Raw genomic sequence first — 13,640 nt, 5'->3', positions numbered from 1 at the left:
GCCGAACGCAGGCGCAGTAATCGGCTGACTTGCGCGGCCGCCCAGCAGCGCGCCTGCGGCTCCGCCATGCTGGTTGAGGGCACGAGGCGAGGACGTTGGCCCTTCGCTAGGCTCCTTTTGGGCCCGGATGTGACTGATCCGAAGACAACGGACAGCGAGGAGCCCAGCCCTGGTGAGTCGGTTGAGGATTGGGCGCTGGGCCATGAGATCATCATCAGGCGCCGTGAAGTCCAGGTGTTCGGACAGGTAACGGCTTTGGCTGCTCGGGTCTCGCCGCTTTTGGGGTTTTCTGGCTTCGCTGGCTCTATTGGCGGCCTCTTTTCTTGTTGGGGATTATTTCTTCCAAGTCCAGGGCTGCTTGGTGTTGCCCTTGGAGCCGCCTGGGCCTGAGCTCCTCAGTCTAGCCTTAAGTCCTGCCGCTCTTAAGCCTGCCCCTTCCCTGCCGGTAGGTGAAGGCCGGATCCCCGCTAGGGATATGTTGTTTGACCAGCAGATGGTTTTGTGGGATCATAGAGTAAAAGACACTGATTTTTGGGAGGATCTTGGAGATTAGTTAGTTTCTATATGGGCGAATTGCCCCCTACTCGATACTAATTTCATGGGCATTGAAAGAATGCCTTTTTGGTCGGGCCTTTTAAGTGTTTTGCAGTATAAAGAACGACATAGGGACACATGCCAAGAAATACAATTAGATGATTTGGCTTGGGCTGCAGAGAATCTGGGGCAGGGAGAGCGGGCGCGGACTGTGTAATTACTTTTTTTAAGGCCACTTTAGTAATTAAGGAATTTTCTTCAGTTACACACAAGTTCCTTTTAATAAACCAACTAGGTACCTTAAAACGCTTATAAATAAAATTTTCTAGATATCTTCCTGGTGCGCTTTGTAGCTATAAATTATAATATCCTATATAAAGTCAAATAGATACTGTATACATATAGACATTACATACAAATATAGTATCTCTATAATCCAGATGGGATACTGTAATTATATTATCTATAATCTGAAAGGAGGAAAGAACCAGCAACTTCTTTGCCAAAGTAGTTTGACATGCAGTCTTTGAATATTACTTTAGTTGTTTTTCCTCCAAGCCTCTTCCCCCACATTAAATAACTAGATTTCTCTACTTTTCTGGGTAAAGTATTATGATAATTTGGGGCCATATAGGGCTGGTTCCTTTTTCCCTCCTCTAGAAAAGACTGAAGAGCACCATTAGCAAAGGATTGACCAGTGTTTGATTACCACATGAAGAATTTACTCTTCCAACATTATAAACATAGGGTGATCCTGTACCCATACCAAGGAAACTATTCTAATGTTATTTGAATGTAGGAATTGACCATCTCTCGGAGCAATGCTTTTCTGTGGAAAGAACAGCATAAATATCACCTCCCTTTCTTTAGAACTAGAATTCCCTAAGGATTTAAATGAAACCTAGTGGTCCATGGGTCTTTACTGGAACACTCTCCATAGGCATTCTTTACTGAGAAATGCCCAGAATCCAAATGCAACTATTTCTTCTCCAGACTTCCTTTGCCTTTGTGAGATAAGATCTCAGGTATTAAGGGGTGATCATTTCTAATATTTTTAACCTATCAGCAGTTGTTTGAATTGTTTTCAACATTGACTTATTAATCTTGATATAGCAGGGAAAGGCAGGGAAGTATTTTCCCCCAAAGGGTTCTAAGAAAGGGAAATGATGCCAGAGACAACTTTTTCCCCACTCTACAAAAAAATTTCCCCAATGGAAGTATGAAAAGCTGGGTAGAAGGTGGCCCCATTTTCAGAAATCCTCACCCTCTATTATATAAGAACAAGAATCATCATGGTTGTACTTTATTTCTGAAGTGCTGTCAAGGTCTAATTTAATTCAGATAGAATAACATTAAACAAACATTTATTGAATGCTTGTGTACAAGACACTCTAATAGTTTTTCTTTTCTCACTCTTTCCTCCCAAATTCTAATTAGTTTATTAACATTGGTGGAGGTTGGCATTTGAGGGCTTCACAAACTAATGAATACTTCCCCTTGATTCTACTGAAGACAAATTTCAGGAACACAGAGATAAACTATTAGTTCAGGAAAAGTCCCTGTCCAATAAATACTGATTGACTCAATAAATTCAGATCTACCCATAATAAGTAGGGAGATTCATGCCTTTCTTGCTTGGCAATCAATTTGCCCATTTGAAGTCACCCATTGAAAGTCTCCTCTTTATTCTATCATGCAGGGGCTGCTAACTTCACCTCTATGATTCACAGAATTAGCTATGAAACCTGTTTTTCTTCTAGGACTTAAAAAGTTTAAGGGAGGCTTTCACTAGATATTCCTATTATAGGGCACCAAATTATTAATGCTATTCCTGTCAGGAAATATTTACAGGAAATTCATTTGTTTTTGGTTAGGATAATTTGTTAAAACTAGAATGACAGCTTATTAACTTTCTAAAATTGATAATTAAGAACTGCAGTTTCACAAAACTTAATCCATTTCAGAGAATATTTTAGGCAACATGGCTTAGTAGAAAGTATGCTGGATTTGGCATCAAAAGACCCAGGACCAAGCCCCACTTAACAGGATAATAATAGTTCCCATTTAGATTGCTTTAACAATTGCAAACCCTTTATATATGTTATCCTGTTTGATCCTCATAACATTCTTGTTGTATTCATTTTACAAATGAAACAGGCTCAAAGATTTTCAATAACTTGCTGACAGTCATAGCTATTAAGTGTCAGAAGCAGAATTTAAAGCCAGACATTCTTTATTCTTTAATTGCCATACTCCTAATAGCTCTGGGGCTGGGAAGGACATTAGAAGGGCTCTAGACCTACTTCTTCATTTTATAAATAAGGAAACCTGCACAGAAAGGCTAAGTGCCTTGCCCAAGATCACTCTGGGAACATGTGGAAAAACCAAGCTTTGGGCCCAAATACAGCATTCTCCTTTGAGACTTTCGGCAGTTCATTTAACCTCTCTGGTCTTCCACGTCCTCATTTGTAAAGTGAATTGCTAGAATTCTTTATCAGCCTGTCAGCATTACACTATGACAGAGATTCCAAAAAACTAGAATTGTATTTAGCAAACATTTGTTAAGTACCTTCTTTATACAATACTAATAAAAGATCTAGTTCATACCTTAGATGAATTATCAAAGCAAGTAAAAGTGGCAGTTTTTGATGGATGGTCTTCAAGATTTATAGCAATAACACTCGCTTTTATAATGCACTTGAGGTTTGTCAAGTGTTTTCCCCAAAACCCTTTGATATGTTATCCTCACTTTACAGATGAAGAAACTGAGGTTTTGAGATGATCAGTGACTTGCCTTTGATCACACAGCTTGTAAATGTCTGAGGTGGAAGATGAAAGATTTCTTGACTTCAAGACCATTATTCTAGCTGGGAAAAGACCAGAAAAATAAAAAGACCTTAGCTGCTGAAAGTATTTATTTGGTGTGTTTCTCTGGTTCTTAGTAGCAGATTTTTTTAGCTATACTTCTGAGTATTTGGCACCAAAAATCAAAGAAATGGAAATCTTTTTTTTCCTTTAAGTCATTTGATTTCTTGAGTTCTCCTTGATTTTATTTGCTTCAGCCCCTAATTGGTCCATGACCTCTTCTAATAATAAATTGCACTTTTGCAGCCTTTTTTTCTTACACTTTGTTGATGTTATAAAAATTGCTGTATCTGATTATGTAGAAAAGCACTGGGGTTGCTATTTTTTATTTTTATTTTATTTATTTTTTGGAATATTTTTCCATGTTTACATGATTCATTTTCTTTGCCTCCCCAATTCCCAGAGCCAACAAGTAATTCCATTGGGTTGTACAAATGTTGTCACTTGATACTTATTTCCATATTATTCATTTTTGCTATAGAGCAATTTTTTAAAAGCCTAGACCCCATATCATAAACTTATACATATATGTACATATATATGATAAGTAATATCATACATTTTGCTTTTGCATTTCTACTCCCATAGTCTTTATCTCAATTTGGATAGCATTTTTTTACATAAGTCCTTCAGGAGAGTCCTGGCTTGTTACATTGCTACTAGTAGCAAGATCTATTACATTGCATTTTTCCACAATGTTTTGCTTTCTGTGTACAGTGTTCTTCTGGTTCTGCTCATTTCACTTTGCATCAGTTCATTGAGGTTTTCCCAGTTCATATGGAAAGCCTCTAGACCATCAATCCTTACAGCATAATAGTATTCCATCACCAACATAGACCACAAGTTGTTCGGCCATTCCCCAATTGAAGGGCATCCCCTCGTTTTCCTTTTTTTTTTTGCCACCACAAAGAATGTGGCTATGAATATTTTTGTACAAGTACTTTTCTTTATTATCTCTTTAGGGTATAAACCCAGTAGTGCTATTGCTGTATCAAAGGGTATGCATTCTTTTAAATCCCTTTGCATATAATTCCAAATTGCCTTCCAGAATGGCTGACTTAATTCACAACTCCACCAGCAATGCATTAGTGTCCCAATTTTGCCACATTGGGGTTGCTAGTTTTAAGCTTGCTTTGATAATTTAACTTTCAGCATCCCCATATTCAATTAGTTGATAGGTCCTATCATTTCTACCTCGACAATATATTTCACATCTGTACCCTCCTTTCAGCTTCTGTTATAAAGACATCCTAGCCCTCATCTGTTCTCAGCTAGACTTATTGTAATAACTTGCCTCATTTTCCTACCTTAGTTCAATGCTCTTTCCAGTTTATCTTTTATTCCACAAAATAAATCTTCCTACTACACTGCTATGGTTCAGGCCCTTCTAGAACTAACATCCTATGATTCTAAAATCATCCTGTCCTGCCTCCACGTTCATGAATTGTTAGTTCGTCTTTTGTTTTCATTATATCAAAACCCAAGACCAAAAAAGAAACTTTGGTCAGCTGCTAGATTCTTTTATTAAGTTTACAAAATAGTGTATGACCCTGGATTTAATTCAAATGTATTGTCTTAAGCAGGAATACCTTTGGCAGTGTTGCATTACCTTATTCCAGTAATGGTGAACCTTTCAGAGACAGAATGCTGGGTCCCACCCTCCAGACATGCCACCCCTCCCCCAGATGGCATTCCCTGTTCCTCATCTCTATGGAGTGTTGGGTATACCCTGCCCCTGCCCTTACTCCACACAGGGGAGGGAGGAAGCACTTCCACTGGGCTACTGGACAGAGGGGCAGGTGATGTGAAAAAATATCATCAGGCATGGTAGAGAGGGGAAGGGGAACAATTCCACTCAAGTCCTTCTGCCTTTCTAGTAACCAACTGGGGAGGAGGGCGCAGCTGTGTGCCCACAGAGAATGCTCTGCATGCCATCTTTGGTACCCATACCTTAGGTTTGTCATCACTGCCTCATTCCAATATACACTAAAGGCAAGGCCACTTGGGTCCTGATCCTGATTGACTTAACTTCTAAAAAGCCAAGAGTTAAGTAGCCAAAACATTCTGAAAAGTTACACTGTGTCATTTAGGCAAAAGTAACATAGTAAAGTGAAAAGGAGACCTATGTTCTAATCCTGTCTCTGTTACTTAATGTCTTTCCTTTTAAAGTTGAAAATTACCTTAGAGGTCATCTGGTCTAGCTTCATTTTAGAAATGAAGAAACTGAGGTATGGAGATTTACACAAGATGCTCAAAGGTACATAGGTAGATAAGTGGCAGCCCCAGAATTTTAACTCTTCCAATCCAATGCTGTTTAAATTACCTTGAGCAAGTAACTCTGTGTTCTTGTTCCCATTACTTCATTTGTAAAATAAGGAAAGGAGATGCCTATATACCTCGCAAGGCCCTCTCTTTATTTTACAAATATGGACAGGTAGGTGGTGCAGTGGCTAGAGTGCCAGGCCTGGAGTCAGGAAGATTCATCTTTCTGAGTTCAAATCTAATCTCAGACACTTACTAGCTAGGCAAGTCATTTAACCTCATTTGCCTCAATTTCCCCATCTTTAAATGAGCTAGATAAATGGCAAAATACTCTAGTATTTTTGCCAAGAAAACCCCAAATGAGTTCACAAAGAGTCAGACATGACTAAAACAATTAAACAACTCACCTCAGTCTTATTTTTTTTAAACCTTTACCTTCTACCTTGGAATCAATACTGTGAATTGGTTCCAAGGCAGAAAGTGGTAAGGGCTAGGCAATGGGGGTCAAGTGACTTGCCCAAGGTCACACAGCTGGGAAGTGTCTGAAGCCAGATTTGAACCTAGGACCTCCTGTCTCTAGACCTGGCTCTTAACCACTGAGCTACCCAGCTGCTCCCTCAGTGTTGTTTTGAAGATTAGATTAGGTAAAAACATTTTGAAAAGCATGAAGTATGATGCAAAAGTAAAGAATTACAAGTGGGTTGTTTTTTGTCCAACTCAATCAGGTACTTCTGTATCAAATGTTATCTAATTAACAATTATTGCATTTTAAACTTGACTTTTTAGACTCCCTCCCCCCTTTTAACATTTGGGTTAGGGTTAGAAACTACAATATTATATTCATCCACCATAATTAAGTTCTTAAAGAAAAAGTAAGATTTCTATTTTTTTCCTTCATAGACTCTTCTGAACTATTATGGCAGTTAAATGGACTGGTGGACATTCTTCTTCTATTCTGTGCTTGGATGCAAATAAAGAAGGATTGGTGGCTTCAGGAGCAGAGAATGGTGACCTCACAACTTGGAGCCCAGAAGGGATTCCAATAGGACAGATACAATTCCAAGGGACTGATGATGTTACCTGTGTCAGATTCTCCCCTACCTATCCTAACAAACTGTATGCATCACATGGTGAAGTCATTAGCATTCTGGATGTCAGATCCCTCAAAGATTCCATTGATGATTTTCACGTGAATGAAGAAGAAATCAATTGTCTTTCATTGAATGAAACTGAAAACCTCCTAGCATCTGCAGATGACTCTGGATCAATCAAAATCTTAGACTTGGAAAATAAAAGGGTTAGCCGGTCCCTGAGGAAGCATTCAAACATCTGTTCGTCTGTTGCTTTTCGGCCTCAAAGACCTCAGAGCCTGTTGTCATGTGGACTAGACATGCAGGTGATTTTTGCAAATCAGTATGTGGGTAATTGCTAAATCAGTTATTGCTTACCACATCAAATTAGTGATTTGAGCTAAAGATCTTTCCATTCTACCCTACTTCAACTTTCCTTACCTATTTATGAACTATGGACTTTTCCTTCTTGTCAGTATACTGGTAAAGAATCATTCCCTCAGATGTAAGGATTTAATTTTTTGACTCTTGAGTTTATACCAGTGGGAAAGGGGACTGAAAACAGCATTACCACATGCCCCTTTTAACCCAAAGAACCAGAAGCTAAAAGTGGGCTGAATCACTTATTTTTAGCACCATGTTTTGCTATAAATTTATGGAAAGTAATAATTCTAATGTAATCTATTGGTTAGTTTACAGCTTGAATACTATGCTTTTTCCTGGGCACATTTTAAGGATAACCAGGAGAATGAGAGTTTAAAAAAAAAATCTAATGCAAAAAATTAGAGATAATGAACCTGGAGAAAAGGTAATTAAGGGAGATATGATGACTATCTCCAGATTTTTTGAAGAGCTGTCACAATATACTTATATTGGGTACTTCAGAAGTAATAGATGGAAGTCACTTGAAGGTTTTAATTCTGTATAAGACAAATGGATACCTTGTGAAACCCTTCCTTGGTGATATTTAAGTAAAGGCTAGGTGACCCAGCTTATCAAGTTTTCCAATAGAGTGGGAAGTTGGACTAGTTAAAGGTGTCAAATTTAAGGCCCATGTAAACCAGGTTAAAATGCAATTAGGAAATACTTAACAATATAAATAGAAATACAATGCAACATAGATAGGGTTAATTTGTGACATTTTAAGTCAGTATGAAGTCTGGAGGGAACTCTTTCTATTTGAGTTTGACACCACTGGACTAGATGATCTCCAAGGTTCATCCAACTCTTAATTCTGTGAATGATAACAAAGTCTCTTCAATTCTGATTCTGGTGATTTCTATAATCTCTTTTATCCTTATGGTACCTTTAAACCCCTTGAGGTTTTTTAATTTTTTTTTTTTAAATAAACCCTTACCTTAAATCTCAGAATCAATACTGTGCATTGAGTCTAAGATAGAAGAGAAATAAGGGCTAGGCAAGGGAGGGGGGGTGGGTTAAGTGACTTAAGTGCCCAGGGTCACATAGCTAGGATGTGACTGAGGCCAGATTTGGACCCAGGACCTCCTATCTCTGGTCTTCACTTTCAGTCCACTTAGCTGCCTCCAAAATCCTTGAATTTTATTGTGAAGGTTAGATGCTATTCTTTTTCAACCCCCACCCCTAATCTACTAGTTTTCCCAGCCATTCTGAATTATTCCTCCTCATTTTAGGTAGAGTGTGAATAATAACACCTAATATTCATATAGTGCTTTAAGGTTTACAAAACCCTAAATCTGTTATCATATTTGAACTATGGAAACTGTAATCTTATATTCTCTTCGTCTACTGTAGCTCTCTTGGTCTACTCTTTTGGCATTTTCTCCCTTTCTTTATATCTAGTAAAATTCCCTAAATTATTTTCATCTTGACTAGAGATGCTCTTTTTTGTGCTACTTGTCTTCTTTTCTCCCTCCCACCCAAAAAGAGTCCCAAGTCCCAGTTTTAGATATTGACAAAATATGGCCAAGTAGTTTGTTTAGGAATTTGAATGTACCAGCTTTTCAACATTTGGGAAGGTGTGGCAACTAAAAGAGAGTTTTCAGCTAAGGCAAAAATGGTTTGAGAATCCAAAATCATTGGTAATTACAGTGGAGTTTCAGGCCAACCATTGTTGAAGACTTGAAAAAATGCTTTTGGGTAATTTAAGGGAAGCATGAATTTGATCGAGCAATTGAAAATGTTTTGTGGGTACAGTGTATTTTTGGAGTGTCTGATAAGGGGAAGAAGTAATCGGGATATTAGGGTGGCAAATATAAAAGGTAATGCAGAATCTTGGGTAGTATTGAAAAGATCTAAGTTATATCCAAATGCTTTCCAGCAGTTTCAGAATTTCCTTTTATTTCCCAGTTACTTTTAACTTCACTTAGTTTAAGTGTTTAATCTCTTATTTTAGATTCCTTTATATTTCTTTGATCTTAATGTGTTTTTTGCTTCATGCTTGCCTGCTGTTTAAAAATATAACATTCTCCACCTAAGAGGATTTTCAGGATAATGCCTTGCAAGCAGAAGCACAAGTTCAGGAGAGACATTAGATAGCTACTAGATGTCGCAATTCTTTTAAGAATGAGTTTATGAAAATTGCCTTTTCATAAGGTGAGAGCAGACTTCTTGAATTATAAAATCTGATTGCTAATAGCATCAATGGTATCAGGCCCATCTATGCAGTGGTTCACTTTTGACTCTAAACAAAGTCATGCATGTCCAGGTATACAGTGTAATTAATGGAAAATATTAAATTTTTTGAATAAAACTTTAGTCATACTTTACCCTGTTTGAGGAGGGGGAAAAAACTCATTTTAATATGTTTTCCCTTTAGACAGAGGAGAGGAAATAAATGATTCAAATGCAAAATTCTTGCCAAAAGCTTAGTAACTTTATTTTTAAATGGGCTTAAACTGGTTTTATAGATTTTAGTTGACACCTATAAAATCAGCTTGGAAAAAAGCAGGGAAGAGACACAACCAGGGATATCACCAGGAAACCTCAGGCCATAGCAGTAAAAAGGAACTGACAGTGGTCTAGGACTCAGAGCCCATGCTTTTGGGAAACTCTTAGATCAGTTTGGGTGTCATGACTAATGGAACCAACTCTAGATTTTGGCAACTCTTAGATCAAAGATCCTCAAATATTTTTATTAGGGAAAAGAGCCCTGCTTTGATGTGTCTGCTTAGTTTTCTTCTGAGGTCAAAGACAAGTAACTGCCAACCAGCTAGTAAGCTAGACATATATAGCCTAGATTGTTCCAAGTATAGAAATTTCCAGATCAGGGCAAAGATAGAGGAAGACAGTTAGGGATTTAAAAAAAAAAAGACTAGGCTAGAAAAATCAAAGTTTCTCCTGGACTACAAGAGTGTCTAAGACCATGATTATTTGGATATTAGTCTATTTATTCCTAGTATAACATACTGTCCATGTTAATAAGTTACAAAATGCCAGATTGGAGAGAAATCAAATTAAGTTGTTTTTTTTTTTTTTTAACCCTAATCTTCTGTCCTAGCATCAATACTGAGTATCAGTTCCCAGACAGAAGAGAAGTAAGGGTGAGGCAATGGAGGTTAAGTGACTTGTCTAGGGTCACACAGGAAGTATCTGAGGCCAGATTTGAGCCCAGAACTTCCCATCTCCAGCTTGTTAGAGTCTCCATTCACTGAGTCACCTAGTTGTCCCAAATTGTTTTTGTTAAGCACTTATTATGTGCCAGGCACTGTGCTATATAGTGAAAAGCAGAAATAGTCCCTGCCCTAAAGGATCTTACCATATACAAGATAAGGCAACCATAGCAAAAGGGGGACCAATGTAGAATTCAAAAGACATTTTTATGCCATTTCAATATGTACAGTCATCTTGAAGAAATGCTACCTGAAAATATTCTTTGGAAAGTTAAAATATTAATGGGATAAGTAATTGGAAATCATTCAGTTTCTCCTTGAAATATTATATTCAATTTTCCCTAAGGATTTTAATTAAATCCTAATTAAAAGAAGAAAGCTTTCAGTATGAATTGTATGAATCCTTTGTGGAGGATTCCCAAGAAGAGATGGACAGTGTAGTCTTCATTGGTACAGGAAATACCGACACTGGAAACATTAAGTATCCCAGTGTTCTTATAAGAGGGCCAAGATAACATCACACTGGCTTATGTGGTAGTGGTCAACATTTTTAGCCCATAGCGCAAATGAATGAATGAGTGAAGCATTTAATAAGTCTTATTATGTGCAAAGCACTATACTGAGAACTGGGGACACACATAGAAATGTAAGACAGTCCCTGCTCTCAAAGAGCTCACATTCTAATGGGGAAGGTTCAAGCTGCAAGTCAGATAGAAAAGCTCTATGATCCTTAGAGTACAGAAGTAAAGCAAACAATCTGCTTCTTCTTTAATGTTATTTCATTGATAACATATCAGTTTCTGATGTGGAACCATTTGACGGTGCAAGGACTTTAATAAGAAGAACTTAATTTTCTCGTCAGTAGCTAAGGTCTTCAAGGAGCAGTGACCAGGCTGCGTCCTTCCCAAGATGATAGCTGAGGGCACTGAGCTGGAAGCATTGCTATTCCCAAGGCTCTTACATTCAGAGCACTGGGCCATCTCCATGAGAGGTTGAGGGAAGATACAGATCATGATGATAGTGGTGATCTGACTTGGTTGGTACATGCTATCTCCTGTCTCTCCTTCAAGGTGCCTTACTGCTTCAGCTTAGGCTGGCTTGCCTGCCCTAAAAGTGATAGGTAATTAGTAACTGGTAGGGATGACTGGTCCTTCTGCACAGGAGTTGTTTCCACAGATGAAGGCTATGAGGACTGGACTAGAAGCAGGGCTGATGACTTGGGGGGGCGGATGGGTTCCAACCTCTCTCAATGCTCTTGTGTTGAGGTACAACCACTCCCAGGGCTCTACTCTTCTCTCTCAGGGGACCTTTCTCTCATCCCAGAATGGGATCTGCTAGCATCCTCAAATTCTAGTCAGATATGAGAGCTAATTTAAGTAGACTAAGTGACTACATTTGATTGCTGAACAAAATGTCTAGAACTATTTGTTGTATGTAGGGAATGACTAGCAGCAGTCTTAACATAATGAATAGAGTGCTAGTCTTGGAGCAGGAAGTCTCTGCTCACAGACTGGTCTCTGAATTTCTTAAAGTTCATTTCCTCACCCATAAAATTGGAATAATACTTGTACTAGAGTTGTTGAGTTGTTGTAGTCCTTAAAGGGCTATAAGTAATGTGAATTGTTGTTATACGTGACTTTTGACTTTTATTTGAAGGTAATGCTGTGGAACCTACAGAAAGCTCGGCCACTCTGGATGACAAACTTGCAAGAGAATGAAACAGAAGAGATGGGAGAACAGGCAACCAGTCAGCTCTTTAATCCTGCCCTAGCTCACTGTCTCTCCGTGGCAACTTGTGGGAATGTTTTTAGTTGTGGTGCTGAAGATGGTAAAGTCAGAATTTTTAGAGTGTTGGGGGTCAAATGTGAACAGGAGCTAGGGTTTAAGGGCCACACACTGGGGGTGTCACAAGTGCACTTCCTTCCAGATTCTTATTTGCTTCTCACAGGAGGGAATGATGGGAAGGTAATGTTATGGGATGTGAGCAATCAAGTTGGAAAAAAACAGAAGAGTCCTGTAAAATTCACCCATAGGAAAAAAACTAAAACATCAGCCTATGCCAAACAAAAAGGAAATGATAATGCTTTAGAAACAGATGAAGCAACATGTACGGAACTCTTACCAAAGCTGATTGTGGAACATGGGGAAAAAGTGAACTGGATTTCATATACCAAGATAAAGGGGTCTAGAAACATACTTGTTGCTGATCAAAGTAGTTGTATATCTGTGTATCCCCTAAGTGACTTCTAAATTCAATAAAGAAACCATTTAAACTCCATTTCTCTGGGTAGAAGAAACTGTCATCATTGGTTCATCAATATTTTGAAACATTTTACTCCACCCTTTGCTTCTGACACCAGCCAGCAGCACTTAAGTTCCCCACCCTGGGGCCTTGTACTCCTGACCTGTGAAGACTCTATATCTAGCCCAAGCCAGACACAGCACACTTTGCTGGCATTTTCATGAGACCCCTCCCCTCTACCCTTTTCTGGGAATAATAGTCAGCACAACATACCTTAGATGGTATGTCCGTTGCCCTCTGGCTCCACTCCCCATCCCTTTATATTCCCAAACTAAACAGCAGAATTCTTTCAAACTTCCCAGGAACAAATAACCTCTTTGTTACACAAATTATTCATAAATACAACTAGAGAAAGATAGGACATTACTGAATGCTTTTTTTAAGGCAAATAAAGTATTCATTTTTAAACAATAAGACATAAAATTATAGAACAGGCTCTATAACAAAGGTGTAATGATACTATATAAAACTATCAAATAAAATAGATTATATTCATCATGTTCAAAAAAAATAAATGATGAAATATACAAGGCTAGTTTAACATCAAGTATTCTAGGAGTTGTATAGTTGAGCTATACCCAAAAAAATGATACATCTGACTTCTGTTGCCACAGTCTCAGATCCAGCTGAGCCCACAGCTCCAGGGGGTCCTCGGCAGGTGGAGTAGCTAGGCAGAAATGAGAGCCGGAAAGCAGCTGTATGTGTGTATCTGCCTGCAGCAATGCTCTGCATGAAATGGCCACTTCACCATGCCCAGGTTTAGCCTTTATTTTTATACCTATTTTCTTGGCACACAGCTACATTATTCAACATGTTTGAGTAAAGATAATTGGATAAGTGACACATTAACTTTTAACAAATCATTTGATTAACATTCTGAGATCATTCTATACATATATTGTAACTATTGATTCTGACAGGGATACACAAAGGTTTTATACAAGATAAATTATTTCATCATAGGTGACTTAATTTTCTCATTAACCTGTGAAGAGCTTTGAGCTTACAGACAATCAA

General features: G+C 38.3%; 1 protein-coding gene across 4 annotated transcripts; it reads left to right on the top strand.

Moving 5' to 3' along the window:
• The first annotated feature begins 34 nt into the window (after positions 1 to 34).
• Positions 35 to 12,599, top strand: WDR53 (WD repeat domain 53). Of its 4 annotated transcripts, none has more exons than XM_001364164.4 (3): positions 35 to 172; positions 6,562 to 7,057; positions 11,978 to 12,599. In XM_001364164.4, the coding sequence occupies exons 2-3, from the start codon at positions 6,578 to 6,580 to the stop codon at positions 12,569 to 12,571; spliced, it is 1,074 nt and encodes a 357-aa protein (XP_001364201.1). In that variant the 5' UTR covers positions 35 to 172; positions 6,562 to 6,577; the 3' UTR covers positions 12,572 to 12,599. The 4 variants fall into 4 exon arrangements, with proteins under 4 accessions (XP_001364201.1, XP_003341252.1, XP_007493930.1 ...); XM_003341204.4 differs by having other exon boundaries at positions 109 to 246; XM_007493868.3 differs by lacking the exon at positions 35 to 172 and adding an exon at positions 214 to 445.
• The last annotated feature ends 1,041 nt before the right edge of the window (positions 12,600 to 13,640 follow it).

This window comes from Monodelphis domestica, chromosome 4 (assembly GCF_027887165.1).
Source record: "Monodelphis domestica isolate mMonDom1 chromosome 4, mMonDom1.pri, whole genome shotgun sequence".
NCBI lineage: Eukaryota > Metazoa > Chordata > Mammalia > Didelphimorphia > Didelphidae > Monodelphis > Monodelphis domestica.
This window is presented reverse-complemented; position numbering and strand designations above follow the sequence as displayed.